The sequence below is a fragment of the Parasteatoda tepidariorum genome, chromosome 4 (genome assembly GCF_043381705.1).
Source record: "Parasteatoda tepidariorum isolate YZ-2023 chromosome 4, CAS_Ptep_4.0, whole genome shotgun sequence".
In the NCBI taxonomy this organism is placed as follows: Eukaryota; Metazoa; Arthropoda; class Arachnida; order Araneae; family Theridiidae; genus Parasteatoda; species Parasteatoda tepidariorum.
In genome coordinates, this window is record NC_092207.1 from 52,988,177 (window position 1) to 53,006,463 (window position 18,287).

General features: G+C 33.6%; 1 protein-coding gene across 1 annotated transcript; it reads right to left on the reverse strand.

Moving 5' to 3' along the window:
* Positions 1-659: 659 nt before the first annotated feature.
* Positions 660-2,180, reverse strand: LOC107451844 (G kinase-anchoring protein 1). The gene is given in 4 exon segments (XM_071180341.1): positions 660-1,553; positions 1,555-1,873; positions 1,876-1,912; positions 1,974-2,180. Coding segments are annotated over 4 exon segments (897 nt in total). The 3' UTR covers positions 660-1,219.
* Positions 2,181-18,287: the final 16,107 nt, after the last annotated feature.

Here is an 18,287-nt window from a genome sequence, read left to right on the forward strand (position 1 = left end):
GAATGAGGAACATTCCAGGAGGAAGTGATAATTTGTGTCTATATCTCCGCAGTTTGGGTTTTGTATCAATTTACACTTGTGTAAAAATAGCATTTGTCGGAAGATATTTCGGGAGCTGATTAGTGGTCGGTGATCTTGAGATCCATCAAGGTGAGGTAAGGAAATGAAATATTGGCCATCGCAATGCTCGAATTCGCCCTCTGGGGAGAGATCGGTTTCATGCCTTTGGCCCTTTTCACCCTTCCCTCTCCTCCGCTTTTCGGTTGTAAAGGAATGTACTACGATATTTCCCTTTTCTTCATATTTTTCCTTTTCATTTAATAAACATATTTTTTAAAATTTCCATGATGCTTTTCTTTAGAACTATGTTTAATGTAGTTTTGGGTTCCATATAGTTTTCCATCTTAAAAGAGTTTAATCTACATGAAAATCAAGGGTTAATTCAATCTGTATGATTCCTTTCTCAATGACTCTCCACACGCTTAAAGGGAAAGCATGCGAAGTCTTGCCATAGGTAGATAGCTTTGCTGACGCTATTTGCAATCCTTCCTACACAGAGTTTTTAAATGAGCTGTTCGTTAAGGAAGGCTTGGCGGAGGTCTTAAGGTGATATAAGATGAGAAATGAAATTTTGGTTAGTGCTTATTTCGCAAGCTGGTCTACGAGTTCGTTTTCGTCTACCCCAGTGTGAGCTGGAACCTAAATAAATAAGAGAGAACTCACTGTCTGACTTGATTTGGCAATTTGTTCAAGAAAGAGAAGGTAGATTTTCGTGTGCCTTTTTTGAAAGACAGAAGGATTGAACGGCTGTCCGTTAGACAGATATTGTGGTCGTTGCTTGTAGTGCAATATTTGAGGGCTAAGAAAATGGCCAATCTTTTGACTGCTGTTGCGAGACTCTTTTTCGGGTATCAATAATACCCGAAAAAGCAAAATTCAAAAAGAAAGAGTTCTTTCAGTGAATGAATTGGAATCGGCGGAGAAAAAATTTATAGAAGTAAAGAAATAATAATATCCAAAAAACAAAAAAAAATTATTGTCTAGGTTTCACTAATGTCCGTCCACATTATTTTTATTTATTGTCTTAGTTCTTAGTTGTTCGTCTTTTATTTATTGTCTTATAGCCACATTATTTTAGTTATTGTCTTTGAGTGTACATATATCAACATCTTCTGGTTTCGTTATTTCTGGAACGTTGGACTGACTTTCAAAGGTTTCATTAAATGACTGCTTTTAAATTTTGTACGCTTTCATTTGAGGTAGCTATTTCTTCATCTTTCTTCCGCATATCCTCTTGATATTGAAGAAGACGTGCTGATTCTATCACAGGATTAATTCTGTACTGCTCTTGATTCTGCTCCTTTGTAATGATTTTTGCCGCATCCTCTGCAATCTTGTCAAAGAAATTAAATTCTTCTACAACTGGCTGCTTTACTACAATTTCAAAATTATCTAAATCAGGAGCTTTATGAAAAGATCCCAAGGTATTCTGATATGAGTCCAGGCTTTGGCGTTCATCTAAACTCATTGTCCCCGTTTCCTTCCTTTGGTTTTTTTTTCTTTTTATTATAGTTTTTGTTTTGTTCACTTTCTCTCTGAATAGCATCATGAGCATCTTTCTCTTTTTCATAATCTATTTTGCTCAAAGGAAGTGCTTCCTGCAAATCTTGCTCATTGGTTTCAGATACAAATTCACTATCCTTCTGCTTCCATTCTTCCCATTGCTTTCGGCTGGCATTAACTGCTTTCATATTACTAGAACCAGACTTATGCTTTGATTTATGTGTTCCAAAGGCAAAGTTTTGCAGTTCAGATACTTCATTGGATGACTTTTTCTTTTTCTCAGATTTTGACTTAGAGTCGTTCGCTTTGGTTTCATAGTTGCCTTACTCTTGCCTGGTAAACAATTACTCTGAGAGGATACATTCTTATTGACTGTTATCTGAAAATAATCCAATGCTGCTGTCTCTAACTCCTTTCTCGACTTTGTCTCGAGACATAGGATCTCTTATACCTAAAATATCAATATCCCATAGTTTTGTTATGCTGCAGGTCTGAGAAAGGAGTGAATTTATGATGAGACTTGCAAATCCATTTTCTGTTTCTTTTGGAACTCTTCCCATAATGGTCCAGCCTAATTTTGTTTCTATAGTCGTTAAACCACATTCCAGTTCATACATGTTTCCAGTAAAAAGTTGTCCACAGATGTCAGCTCAGCTCCAATGAGTAATTCAATTTCCTGTTGGCATTCACCGTAATCTGTTATCCAAATTTCAGGTTTTTCAGCTCTTTCAACCAAGGTCCTTTTAGTCTTGGCAAATTTCCACAAATAACATTTTTATCCAGAACTTGAGAAGTACAGTTGAAATTATCTTTCAAGTCTGCAACTGTTATGTTGTAGCATTTGTGAGATTCATTCTGTATAGTGGAACCTCCAAATAAAATATGTGTCAAATCTTTTGAGCCTTTTCCCACATAACCCATTTTATGAACTGTTTCTTTTAGAATATACGACTGCTGTGAGCCAATGTCAATAATCGCACGAACAGTCCGTTTTTTGGTGTTTGATTTTAACTTCACTAGTAAAGTTTGTAAAAGAACCTCTCCAGAACAGCTAGTACTATATAAAGAAGTTTTTCGTTGTCATTTCTCAGTATTTCTTTTGACTTCTGATTGATTTTGAGCTCAGCGCACATCACAGTCCAATGTTTTTTACCACAATTGATGCACTTTACAAAAGTTTTACATGCTTTTGAACGGTGTCCTACCTTAAGACAGCAAAACAAGCTTTTTCCTGTTTTATCTTTTCTAGTTTTTCTTCATGAGACATCCTAGATGCCAAAAAACAATCTTTACTTTCATGTACTTTTTGGCAAAAAATACAATTGGCTAACTTTTCCTTTTTTTGGTTACCAGAAAATAAATCGTTTGCAGTTGGTACTACTTTATCATGCATGCGCATTTGGCGATATTTTGTCTTTCGTCAATTTAGACTTCTTGAAATCAAAACCGCCAACAGCCATTGAAATTCTCTGTTCACTTTCTACCTCACTTTTCATAAATGACATCAGACCCAGACCATCAAGTCTACCTTTCGGAGTGCCGCCAATTTTCGACTGTCTTTGCCACACTCTAAGAAGCTCCTCAGGAATACATGACTCCACTAACGGGAATAAAATTGCATCATACATTTTAGTGGTTATACCCAATGATTCCAAAGCCCTTAATTGTGATTCTATTTGGTCATATAGAGAAGAAAGTGAAAAAACCATTTGTGATTTTGTGTTTTGTATAATTAAAGATAAAAGTTCTCGAATGTAAAACTCAACTAAAACATCATCTTTTCCAAATCGAGATTTAAAGCTTTCTATCACCTTTGAATAATTTTCGGCTGTTGCCGGATAACTTAAAACAAGTTCTCTCGCACGAGAATTGTCAATTGTACACTGTATAAGATATTGAAATTTATCACCAGGATCTAAAGTTAAATCTTGATCGATTTTTTTAAGCAATGACCAAAATGATAACCAGCCTTTTATACTACCGTCATATTTGGCAAGCTCAATTTTAGGAAGTTTGAATTTACGATTCGGCTGTTATAAGTTTATCAATGAATTTTCTTCATTAAGCTCTTTAAAATATTCATCAAAAATTGTTTCAACTTCATAATAATTATTACAATAATCATCAATTGACTTACTTTCAATTTCTTCTTCTGTAATATCATCGGACTGCAGCATAAGTTCCAATAATTCGTTATCCAACTTTTGAAGTTCTTCGTTTTTTAATTTAAACGTTTTAAATTTAGCTCTAACTTGTACCAAATCTTTGGTTTCGGTTGATTTCATTTAATTTAAAATCTGATTACTTAACCGAGTGAAGGAACTTCGAACTATCTTCCGTTGTTTTTGAATTTTCTCCATTGTATTATTGAAAATACTTCATATGCAAATTTGGATTGCTGCTTAATATCACGTCCTCAGGTCACCAAAATGTTGCGAGACTCTATCGGAAAGTAAAATATTCCGTCCTTCTCTACTTCTCTAAATAATAAATCTGACTAAATAATAAAACTTCTAGCAAAAAAAGATCAACATTTTACTTACATAATAAATAATCCAAGCCAATTTTGTCTGATTGTTTGGATCGGTTGCCAGAACAATACAGTTTGAGAGATTCTGGTGGTGAAACACATCAAGCAGTGCTCGAACCTGTAGAGGAGAAAATTTTTGGTATGGAATGAAAATTGTCAAGATAAATTGAAACTTTTGAAGGGTGATATTTAATAACTTCATCTTGAGAGATATTCTTGGTGGTGGTCATCTATCTATGAATAAATGGTATAAGTAGAGTTGTTTTACGCTATGGAAAGCTGGAGGGAGATGTAAGTGATGGTGAGCAGGAGAAGATGATTAGAGGGAGATGTATCGGAAGTAGAATTTTTGCCGATAGCCATTTATATCGCTAAGCTAGAGAACTCACTCCCGCTTCTTTGAGTAGGAGAGGGATAAGTGTCCATCGAGGCAAGCCAGTTGCCACTCGAAGTGAAGTGTAGCATTGCATAATACGTCTGAGGTTCGGAGACCGGTTTGGCTGGAAAAGGAAAAGATGTTACTTCCAAAGTCAAGGACACTCCTGATACAAGAGTTGACTATTTTAAGCAGGTGATCTGACTGTGCACCCCAATGTGTGTTAGAGATGCAATGGAACACAGAGAGTTTCAAAATTTTTTTTGTTTTACATTTTGAAGTGATAGTGAAAGGTCATGTTGCTAGAGAAATGTAGGCCGAGTATTCGAAGGTTTTGGACCCAAGGGATTGATTTGGAAAAAATTTTGAAGCTAAAATTATCTGTTATCCGTCTTCGAGAGAAGTTAATGGTGGTACTTTTTTTCTGTAACAATTTTAAGGTTCCAATCATTATGCTATTTCTGAATTTGATGGAGAGAGAGCATTGGATCCTGTGTTTCACTTCGTAACTAGATTCTGCGTCTGCAATCAGATAGATATTGTCTCCAAAGACGAGGCTCAATACATCATCAGGGAGACTCAGATGTAGGACAGACAAGTATATCATGAAGAGGAAAGGGAAAAGAACTGACCCCTGTGGAACACCTTTGTTCATTGGGAAATTGGCTGATAGCAAATTTCGCCATCATACGGCAATCTTTCTATGTTTGACAAAATTATGGATGAAGAGGACAGCTCTGCCCGTGATACCAGATTTTAGGAGTTTGAGGATTAAGGCTTCCTGGATGACATTGTCGGAAGCTGCGTGGATGTCAAGTGAGTAGCAGATTACGAACTTCTTTTCTTGTCGAGCCCGAAGGACTTCATGATGGAGGATAGTGAAAACTGAATCTGCTCCTTTGAATGAAGGAAACCGCAAAGGAAAGCACGAAAAATTCCTGTCTTGAGTAAAAAGTCAGTGATGCGTTTTAGGAGCATACGTTTGAGAGTTTTACTTAGAGTGGATGTTAGCGATATAGGTCCATAAAAAGACACCAGATCTGTAGGTTTTCCTTTTTGTAGATTGGAATGACGTGGGCCAATTTCCAGGGCTCTGAGATTTGTCCAGAAGCCCAGATAGAGTTTAATTCATCCAGACGTTTCTGCAGAGCTGCGTCCGAGAGAGAGCGCAATACTTTTAGGGGAAGTTTATCTGGCTCCGGTGATTTGCATTTGGAGGATGAGAGAGCATCTTTGAGTTCCTGTAAAGTGAAGAGTTGATTGAATTCCTGATCTGATCCGCTGAAGTCCAGGGGAAGCCAATTTTTGGTAGGCGGAGAAGAAGGCTGCAAATGCGTTTGCTTGTGCCAAAGCACTATAAAGTTATTGTGGTAATGCTTGAAGGTTCATGAAGGACCTCAAGGTGATTTAATATTGGACGGAGTATTTTATAGAGGGATTTAGATTGTTAAGCGTTAATGCAGATTTCATGCCAGTGTTTCCTGCGGGCTGAGTGGATTGCCTGCCGCAACTCTGCAACGAACTTTCCATAAATTTTCCACGTATCCGGATTTTGAATACGACGAGCAATTCTAAAGTATTTGCGTTTTTTACCTAATAGAAAAAAACACTGAGAGTTCCTGAAAGGTGGAAAGCGTTGATTTAGAGACGATCTAATTGAGCTGTGTTTCTTGAGTTTTTGCTGGTAAATTACTTGAAAACTTTGCGTGGAAAAGTCGTTTTCTGCGAGAATCGTTTCTTCAAGATCTGCGATTAAGTCCTCCCAATGTACTCGAATTTGTTTGCTTAATTGAGGGTTGTTGTTGGAGATTGCCAGAGTGATATTTATCAGTGATCAGCGTGATCAGCGTGATCACTATCAAATGTGTCAGAGGATACAACAAAGTTCGCTTTTGGAAAAAAGTCAGTAGAAGTGATGATGAGATAAAGAAGTGAGGGTTGGCATCCTGGCTTGAAACATGTTGGGAAGTTTGTATTTAGAAGGCAATATTGTGCTTCAAGAAGCCACTCGATAAATCTTTCTACATCTTTTGACGTTGACTGGGCTCCTAGAGCGGCGCGGTGTTGGATGAAGTCTCTTAGTAAGATGAATAAGTTAACTAGCCATTGAAGGGATTGTAGCCAGTCAACTAAAAATCGGCCCTTAGGAGCGTTGAGGTTCACGAGTGTTGTCAGAAGTAGTAATCTGCACGGCTAGTGCTTCGCTGTCGGATGGTGGTAGGTTAGATATGGGTATAACTTTCGTTGGTAAATCACGATCAACTGCAATGATTAGTCCACCCCCGCGGCCATTAATTCGATCCTGTCGAAATATTGTTTTGGTGGGAGCATGAAAATTGTCTTCTTTAGTTAAAAATGTTTCTTGAGGAATTGTCTCTTGAGATTGGAAGAAAGGTTTTAGTTTTAGTCAGTGGAGTTTGTTTTCTACGCTGCAATAGTTCCAAGTAGTAATACTTATTGTAGGCTAATGATTGTGAGTAGAATGAGGGACTGAGGATAATATTTATATCGATGTACTGTCCACTTAAATATGGAAGTAGAGTCTTACAGCTGTAGGAAACTATGATCAGAAAGCAACAAGAAATATTTAGACTAGTACCTAACAATCGAACAAAAGAGATGAAAACAGGGCTCTAAGCTTTTAATCCCTGGTATGGCTGCGAGACACTCCTGGGTGGAGATCCCCGGGTCATGCATGATTTATGCTTGACTGTCATCCATTTTATCCGGTCTTCCAGGACGATTAGTTTTCTTTTTTTGTGTTTTCTTTGAGGAGAGCGAGCGTTATTGTTGCTAGTTAAAGAGTTCTCTGACAATAGGTTCTGAAGTTCGGTGATGTTTGTTATTGCGTTTAGGGATATTTGTCTGAAGAACGTTTCAATCATTGTTTTTTGCACTGTTTGAGCAATCTATTGAACTTGCTCTTTTATAGCCGGAGCAACCATTGTGATTAGGGAGATGTTTCTAATTCTTGGATTGCTGACTGAAATTATTTTTTGGTCACGAATTTGGATGATGAGTCAGATCCTGTGATTTGAGCGTAGGTTTTTTTTTTGCTTTTAATTGATAAAGGTGCCTGGCCTCTGCTATGGTAATGTGGTTTTCAGCCTTCAGTTTACATATTTTTAATTCCTGTTGATAGTAGGAACATCTGGTGACTGTGCTAGGATGAGCTTCGTCACACCGAGCGCAGTGTCTCGCTGCCGTGCATTTTAGAGCATCATGTTTGGAGGGTCCATGTTCCGCAGTTTGTCCACATCGGGTACATACTTTTTCGTGAATACAAATTCGTGTTGGGTGGTCGAAGTACGTGCATTAAAAGCAAGCACGATGTTTGTCGACGAATAACTCAATGTTCAATATCTGGTACCATGTTCTTATTTTTGCAGGTATATAATGTCCGAGAATAGTGACGAGGACAGTAGTTGTTGGTGATGTATTTCAGTCTCTTCTGGTGAATCGAACTAGTTCAAGAGCTTGTAGGCTAGAATTGGCTGTTATTTCGGTAGATAGAGATTCTAGGGATATTTCTGGTTTAATTCCTTTTAGTAGAAATTCGGTGGACAGGAGTTCGTTTAAGATCTTCGTTTTTACTGATGTGCCAAGGATTTCAGTTAACGAAATTGCTTTGATAGCGGTGTCCAGTACGCTTGTGCATGAAATAAGTTGGTCACGGCGTGTGAATTTTAAATATTCAATTGGACCTTTAAGTTTGGAATCAAGTTCCTTTTTAAGTTCAGTTGGTTTTAACTTTGGTACGCTGGATTGTCCGTTCGTTGGTTCAACATAGATAGTGTAACTTCTAACTCTATTTTCTGTGACTAATTTTAATATGTCAGTACTTGGTATTTCTGGAGAATATGAATTCAACATTAGATTATCCATGTTTAATTTTTTAACCCCTATGGTTCACATCTAATAAGCATCATCCGATTCTTCAGCTAAGCCAAGATGTCTAATTTACGTTAACAAAGTTAAATAACGACTTACGTGTAGATATTGAAAATAATGAGTTATATAATTATCCAGTTCAGGAAGAAAACGAGACGAAATACTTTTCCGCTGACTTCTAACCAAAAATTTTTAGCACAGTAAAGGGATTATTTTGGATTTCCAAAATCAAGAAGAAAACTCATCATGCCGACTCACCTGATTAGTAAAATATATTTTTATACGAAAAAAAAAGCTCGCCAATTAGGTTTTTGCTTGCATCTCCTTACTCACGTGTGCGACTGTTTGCATGCAGTGAGAATGGCTCTTGAGTAACGATTTGCATCTTTTTAACACACATAATAAATCCAAGTGTAGGATAAACTCGATTGTAACTGCTCAAGGGAAGGTGGTGATCCAGCTACCCCTCACCTCAAACTGGAAAAATTCTAGGTAACACATCATTAGAAGTGACCCTAAACTACTTCGGAATCCTGTCACCCACGGAATGAAAAAGTCTGTATAGAATTTTTTATTCTGTCTTCCGATCACTTCATATATCCTTTGATTTAACGCTTAAAATACAAGGTCTCCGACCTCTTTTAAAGTAAACTAACTCGTAAAATCTTCCAAATGAGATCGTAATCTATTCCTTGAAGAGTTTAAGAGATAAAATTGTTTTTATTTTTGTCGAGGTGATAGATAGTAAATGTAGGAACATCAAATATTTTGTTCGAAATGGTCGCCAGTTCCTTCTGCAATAAAGAAACAAACATTTTATGTTAAACAAAAGATAAAATCTCAAGATCGGGTTTGGGGGAGTGGAAGGTTGATTAAAAGATCACACACAATTGCCGTAAGATAAGGGAATTTTTTTTTTAATTTTATTATTAAATGTATGTTTTTTCCCCTCTAAATCTTACTTGATTCTTTTCTTTCTGGAAATTATTAAAAAATATTCGTCACAACTGTGGAAAAAGTCACGTTTTATGATAACTAGAGGGAGGTCTGAAGTCGTTTTTTAAAAAAAATCACTTGATTTATGGACATCCTCATAAGCAAATGCTATTCTTCTGCAGCGTTCAACGATAAGGCATAAATAACATTTCAATTTTAAATTATGTTGGAATATTATTTGAAAAACTTTTATACTTTTTTTCTTTTTAATTAAACCTTGAGCATTCTGAGGTTGATTCACCATAAATGATCAGCATTGCTACAACGTATAAAATAATCACCTTAAATATTCAAATTTTTGCACCGTTAGATTTATGAGCTGAGGCCGTTGGATGTTACATAATAAGTTTGTAAACAACGAGTTATGTGATTCTTTTAATAAATTTCAAGAATTTACAACCATTTAATTATCTATTATCTAAGCGCTAAGGTTTATCATAAATTATTTTTTAAAAAAATTATGGATTATATTTATAGAAGTTTTTTTCTTCTTATGTCGAAACATCGTTTCTTTCCAGCGAAATTTCATATAATATGGCATGAGTAGGTCTTTAAGAATGGCCGTTAGCGCCTCGGTGCAAGTTTCTTGACTTGGTCAGCCGCTCCCTTTCATGGAACTGTAGATGAACTGGGTAATATATTGTCCTTTTTCTTGTCGATTTTTCTTCATGTGTGGCACCTAATATGTTATATGGTTATGCTATATAATATGGCACCTAATATGCATATGTCCTCGTTAAACTGTTCTACCGTAAAGTGCTCGACTTCGCGTGCAGGCTGCCGAAGCGGGAGTGCCATCTCCTCTGCTGAGGATCAAACTTGAGATGGCATGTCTTCGGATCATTCTCAGGGATGTTTTCCAGACCGTCATCAATAACCCATTGTGTAGCTCTAGTACAACGCAAATGAACAATCAAATAAAGCATATGTAATACACCTAATATCTAGAGCAGCAGCCGAAATACAGGAGTCATTTTCATTTTGAGCATCTCCTTTGGCTGCTGGGCCTGCATTTATTTATAATTGTTCCGAAACTGACAATAATCCTTTGTAACTTTCTGAATTATCACAGTTAAATAACTTGCCATTTCAATTATTTACATTAAATGTACTATTAATTTCTTTTCTTACATAATTTAAGCAAATTATATCCATAAAATACTAGAATGTTTTGATAGAAGTGAACCAATCCATTTATGAATTGAGCACACAAATTTACTTGTTCATAAAAGTCACAGCGCATTCTGCAGTGCTCGCCGTTTCCGGCGTATTCTGTAACTTTTACATTTTAACGAAAATGTATTCAATAGTTTGATACAGTAATCTTAAAAGGATAAACTGTCGAAAAATGTAATATTTTTTCCCTTCATTTTTTGAAAATTTTACTATGTTGTTTCCCTTAAAACTGTGATAAAGACAAAAACATGCTGTCTCTGAATTTAATCTTCAGATAAATGCATTTAAAAAAAATGTCTGGCCCAGACATTGTGAAATTTTGATTGGGTAAAAAGTTACAAACCAAGTTTTTTTAAATGTCCCAAAATTTCATAATATTTTCTCAGAATATTTGCGTCAATTCACGTCTTGGATATGAAAAAAAGAAAAAAAAATCTTGATACATAGAACAGTACCTACTTCAAGAGGAAATATCAACCGCAAAGGAACGGACAACTTTATGATGAGTGATTGGTCATTTCAATTTGCAAAGTGGGATGCGTCACTTCAGACACCATCTTTCAAAGGCCTCTTGTTTTGCATAATTATAATCAAAATTAGGTCCCGATAAAAATAAAAAAGATTTTTTTTTCTTTGGATGGTGCTTATTTTCGATAATTTATTGGCTGTCTGTTATTCTTCAGTTTAAGTCTTCGTGTTTCTGAAAAAGTAGCTATGATTTGATGGGTATAAATTGATGTGTTATAAAAGAACAGAGAGAAAGTTGCTATGCGTTCATATCTCATTTATGTATAAAAAAAACTTTAAAGCAGCAATATTTTAAAAGAAAGGAAGAAGCAATAGGAAAATTTCTACTAAATATATTTGAAGACCTCTAGTTTATCTTATTTATAGCAGGCGTTGAGCAGCCGATCCAATTCTGAGTTTACGACTATCAATACTCAACTCCATAACCTTGTAATTTTGAACCCAACCCAGAAGACAAGAAAAAACTCCCGAATCAAATATTTTGTATGCAGTGCATTTTTTGAGTATTTTAATTTTAATAATTTTCTTCTAATAATTGTTGCACTATAATAAGTTGCACTATGTAAAAAAAAAAAAAAAAAAAAAAAAAAAAAAAAAANAAAAAAAAAAAAAAAAAAAAAAAAAAAACGGGAGAGAAGAGGGTAAAAAAAAAAGAGAATAAAAGACATAGGAACAAAACAGAAATATTTGCTCAAAATAATGAACCCCGGCTTCCCAATTATTGAGGTGGGGGTGGTCTGGAACCTTCCGGTTACGATTCCCGTGATCACAGCTAAATAACTTGCAATTTCAATTATTTATATTAAATGTACCATTAATTCCTTTCCTTACATAATCTAAACAAATTATGTCAATAAAATGCTAAAATGTTTTAATTAGAAGTGAGCAAATCCATTTTAATTAAATATTAATTTCAAATTTTTATTTTAATTTAATATTTCAATTTTAATTATAATTAAATATTAATTTAATATTTTTAATTAATTTTTCGTGTATTTTATTTTTAATAAATTTTTTGTGTATATTATTTTTAATTAATTTTTTGTGTATTTTATTTTGAATTAATTTTCTTATATTTTTAAATATAATATATTAAGTTGCACTATGTAAAAAAAAAAGAAAAGAAAACGGGAGAGAAGAGCCGAAAAAAAAAGAGAGTAAAAGACATAGAAACAAAACAGAAATATTTACTGAAGATAAAAATTTCTACTAAATATATAGGAAGACCTCTAACATATTTTATTTGTAGCAGGCGTTGGACAGCCGATCCGATTCTGAGTTTACGACTCTCAATTTTCAACTCCGTAACCTTGTAATTTTGAAGCTAACCCAGAAGACAAGAAAAACCATTTTCACGGCTAGTCCGAAAGCAAGGAGGTACTAACCCATGATCCGTCTACCATTGAGGATATTTTTGGACAGCATTGCATTCTATACGAGCCAAAAGCAAAAATCGTATCAATTCGTCACCACTGGGATTCGAACCTTTGTCACTTCATCGGGGGGGGGGGCGAATGCTTTATCCACTGAGCCACCGCTTCGATGAGTAATCAAATTTCAAAAACAGTTCTAATCATAAAATTTCATTTCTCGAAACTATTCAACAGATTTCATTTAAATTTTGCATATTAGTTATTCAAAACCATGTAGTTTAACATTATGTAAAAGTTTGTATACAAATTCAAATAAAAGAATTTCGATCATTATAAAATAAAAAATTTATTAATGATTATAAAAATATTTTTTTAACAATTAAATTACCTTAGGATAAACAAGTTTCATTATTCTCTGCCAAACATTTTTGATTCAGATTATCCTCTAAAAGAGAAAATGTTATCATGTGCAGTTCCCGGCCATATTATTCGACGCACTATAAGATTTTATGCAAAATTATAATTATCAGTTGATGCTATATAACTATATAGTTTTTATTCATGTGAAACCAGTTTGCTTTTGTTTACGCTCCTGTATCAAGTGATTAACATTGTAATGCAATATGTTAAAAATAAAAACAAATAGGAATTATATAAGCATATAAAAAATCACCTGAATAAAAACCCATTACGTGTATAGTTAAATATAAAAGTATTGCATATAAACTCGTGCAAATCATGTACTTATAAAAAAACTACAGTGCGTCTAATAATTTGATCTAATTATTATAATATACTAATATAATGCTGGATATAATAAATATTCGATATTTATATTATATATCGCCTAATTTAACCAATTGATGCACTAACGTAAACAAGTGCAAACTGGTTTTAGTCACATAAAAACAATAAAGCTGTATAATATCACCTGATAATTAAGATTTTACGTAGAATCTTAGAGTGCGTCTAATAATTTAGCCTTCCAAGAAAGTAAAAAAATAATTTCAAAAAAAAATTTTTTTTTTTTGGAGAGGAGAGGGTTTATTTCATGCAAAGCAAGAGCACATTACTCTTATATTTATTTCATCATGTTCGTTGAAAGGAAATAGGTTTTCTTTTCCACTTTCTAAAAAAGCATTAAAAGTTCTGAACCGTGTAGATGAATGATAAGCAATGAAGTTTCCTTTATCGTCTCAGATGCATTCAGGTGATCACTTTATTTTTACGAGTTCTGTGTTTCACTTCTTTTTTGGTACGTCAGACTTCAAATAAATAAAAAGGAAAGCAAAAAATTTTGTAAACAGTATTTCGCTTATATATATTAAGGGGACCGGAAAGTAATGTCGTTTCGGTGCATTTGATATTTGTTATCAAGATTTCATTTTAAAACAATTATGTATTCACCCTCGTTAGCAACAACCTTTCAATGCCGCATCGAAAAAAATGAATCGGTTTTTAAGACTAACGAATATTTAATGCGCTGAAACGACATTACTTTCTGGTCCCCCTAATACTTTACGACGAAAATTTCATTGCTTCATAAATATCACTTGAAACCGACTTTTTCTCCTCTTAAACTATGAAGAAAATAAAAGTTTTCTTTAGCAAGATAAAATGAAATATTGTTCTGGAGATGGCTCTGTATATCTGGTGTACTAAACATAGAACATAGCTGCCAACTTGTACATCTGGTGTGCTGGACATAGAACATAGCTAACTTGTATATCTGGTGTGTCGGACATAGAACATGGCTAACTTGTATATCTGGTGTGTTGGACGTAGTACATAGCAAACTTGTATATCTGGTGTGTTGGACATAGAACATGGCAAACTTGTATATCTGGTGTGGTGGACTTAGAACATAGCTGCCAACTTGTATGTTCGTTGAAAAACGTTTTTATGTTGTAATCAACATTCAATCAAACATTTAAAAAAAGTGGAAATAATTTTCCAACAATTAAACTATTCTGCCAAAACTTAACGTCATAAATGACTTATAAATAAGTCTTATATACATAAGATTGAATTATAAGTTTATATTTGTGGGTAAAACATTTTTTTAAAACTTCTATACCCAGAGTGTTACCGTTTCAAACAAAAATATCTCTTATTGAATCTGTTTCGAGAAATAAATTAGCTAGCTTAAAAATCCTTGAAAATCATAGGATTCGGTAGACACCCAGAATTACTGAGCTTTAAAAAATTGCTATCAGTAAAAAACATTTTCTCAACGGCCATACAAGTTAGAAGCTGTGAACATGGAATGAAATCATTAATAATATCAAAATGCAAAATTAAAAAATATAGAGAAAATAGAAATTAATTTTTTAAACTGTAAATGTGAAAAAAAAGTTTTTTCAAAAGGCACGTTTTTACTAATGTTTTGAAAAAATTTCCTAAGAGATAAAACTATTGAAACAAATAATTAACTCTGAAAGCTACATTGAAAACATTACGATAAGACTTTCTACGGTTTCCCAACTTAAGCGATAACGATATGAATAACAGGACTTTAACGTATTCCAACTTCCATGATTCCAGCGCGTCTGTTATAGAACGTTAGAAATTTTTAATATCTGAGTGAGCTACCGCGTAGCGACATTAACTGATTCAACGGTAATTAAATATCGATAATCGTAGGTAGTGTTGAGGAATGGAGAGGGTTGGTGCCTTGCACCAAAGTAGGTAACGTGAAAACTGATTGGTCGTATGTACGAACTAGACATAAGTTGAGAAAATCAATTTTATGTCTAGCAGATCTGTTGTCTTAATTACTGAGAAATAAAAATTTTTAAAGAAAAAAAGTCAATTGTTAGAACACTTTATTTAGTTCTTTTTCAATACTTATCACTTATCAGAGATACCAACTTGCTACGGACAGCGAATAAATATTTTCGAGTGGTAGTCTTTTAATGTATGATTCTTCATTTAGTAAATTCGATTCATGGGTTCTTACTCACTACTACTTCTAAATAATTCAAAGTTAAGCGTTGCAGTTAAGCCCTTTAAAAAGTTGTCAAAATTAACCCAAGATCTGCATGTTTTAGTTCGCAGTTCACAACCGTTTTTTAAAACGTTTTATCGAATCCGCAGCAGTTGGCATTTCTGACTTATTGACTATTGGGTACTATAGCACTTTAAGAAGAAAAGGATCACGAATACCGGCACATGTGACCTATGCCGGTATTCGTGATCCTCTTCTCTTGAAGTGCTAGTACCCAACCTGATGCCAGCACCAGCTGGTCGTTTATAAGCAAGTTGGCGTGTTCAAGTTGAGCTAAGTTCCTGCACATAAGTTAGAATGCTAATTAACATGAAATTAATTAAATACGGCACCGTATTGCACATTGAATTTGTTGAAATTTAATTCTTCCTCGTCTTATGCATTTTATGGTTACCGTGATTTTCGTTTTGTGTACCTGGAAAATTAGATGCATAATTAATTTGTTTATGTCCTACATGGCTTCAGGCCTGTCTTTGTTAAGTAAGAAATCTATAGTGAAAGAATTGAAATCATTATGAAAGAATCTTCGTGTAAGAATATAGAAGGTGCCACTTAAAAGAATTGATACTTGACGGACTTGGCTTACTCGAAATAGAATGGGAAGAACGGTTACTAACGTAAACAAATACCACGTTTCAACAACCAATCAGGGTCGAGATACCCACACTTCGACACTTGCAGGTATCCCACTAAAACATTAATAGCTATTTATAAAAATTTCTGAGTAAATATATATATCTTATAAAAATATGTGGTAATCACGGACAGAATACGTCGGCCAAAAACTTTTTTTATTTTTTTTCAGGGTAGGTAGCACCCTCAGTATAATTTATAAGACAAATTGACCACTTAAGGAAATGTTTAAATTATTTGCGTCATTTTTGTAATTCATTAAATCTATAAGTAAAATTAAAAGCAAGTAAACAAAAAGCTGTATGAAAAAGCTGTATTATCAGCTGTATGAAAAAGTTGCGATTAAACCAAATTAAAGTCAATGAGGTTAAAAATTAAAAAAGTTATTAAAATTTTTATATATGAGAAGAAGAATTTTAGAATTTTGGGTATTAAAAATATAATTTTATACTTGTACTTTTGTTCTCATAAAACCTTTTTAACTTCGAAACTATAGGTTCTATCGACTTACTTTTGATTTTATTGTATTTAACGTAAAAAATGCATAAGAAGCAATGTTTCAATTGTCTAGATAGCTGCGTCAGACGTATAAATAGGCACAAGTACAAAAATCGTTCTTTTTATGCATCAAACTCTTATAATTCTTGTAACTCCTAAACTATTAGTCTTATTGACTTGGTCCTGATTTCATTCGATTGAGGGGGAAATTCTACATAGGAAATAATATCCTACTTGTGTAGATAAACATTTCAGACGCGTAAGTGCGTATAATTAAAATTATACTTTTTTATACTTCATACTTACTTAATCTCCTATAATTTCTGAACTATTAAACCTAAACGACTTGATTTTGGTGTCATACTACTTAGTGTAAAAGAATATATAGGTATCTATACCTCTCTTGTTTATATAATAGAGTTTAAGTTTCCTTCTTTTTAATCCTTTCAGTAAATTCAAGATGGCGGTTTAAACTCACCTAGGAAAAAAAAGGGCGAACTTCAGACAGTCATATTTTTTTTTATAACAGGTGTTAAACAGTCGACCCAATTCTGAGTTTACGACTAATAATGTTCTCCGCAGCAATGTAATTTTGAACCCAGCCCAGAAAACAAACTTCCAGATCAAGCATCGGGACAAACTAGGTCTGGTGGATTTTTTGATAAAACTAACCCATATTTGTGTTACGTGGATAGGAAAACCACGAAAGCTTTCCCTGGCCCCGACGGCAAGGAGATTCTAAAGTATGATCCGTCTACCACCCAGGATATTTTAGTTCAGCGCCCAGTCAATGCTGGGATTCGAAACTGGGTCACCTCTAGACGGCCTTGCCTTTATCATATTGGATCTAAAGCATAACTTTTAAGACGCAGGAACTCATAATTTCTTGACTACCAGATTACTTTTAAAAATTATAGCACAAATATAATATCAGATTCATTTAAGTTTTTTTTTTATATCATTATATTTTGTACTCTAATATCTTTCACTAAAATAAATTTAATAAATGGAACAATTGAGATATAAGTTTTAATTATTTTAGGAAAAGAACATAAATTTTTTTTTTAGCCTTTAAGGATTATTTCTTAATTATCATTATATATTTATAAAAATATTAGCAAGCAATTTTTCAAAATGGGACTAAAAAAATTAATTATTACTTATTTTATTATTAATTCAAATTAATTTTTATTTATTTAATTATTATTTATTTAATTATTAATTTAAATAATTAGTTTTAATTTAAAACTAGCAATAATTAAATTAATAATAATTTAAAATTAATTAAAAATTAGAGAAAATTTTAGCAATTATTGCTTTTTGCTATCATTATATATATATATGTAAAAACATTAACTAGCAATTTTTCATGTCTGGAGCTGCGGCAAAACCAAATAAGAGCTTATCAAACTATTATGCCAACAGGTTAAATTACCTTAAATAAATTCACAGTGTCCTACTTTTACATTAGATAAAGCTTATATCATTTCACGCGAAGAATAAAAAACATAAATAAAACTTCAAAAGAATATCCTGTAGGTATTCCGGTTCAGCTGCACCTTAATATCATATAGTCTCTTCAGGTCAAGAAAAGAAGGAAAGAAAGGATGGGCAAACAAGCACAAGACAGACTTTGCAAGGTCTGGGTTAAAAAGAAATTAATTTTTGTTGTTTGATAGCCGGAATCTTTATGTCAGTTGGTTTCTAGATTGTTCT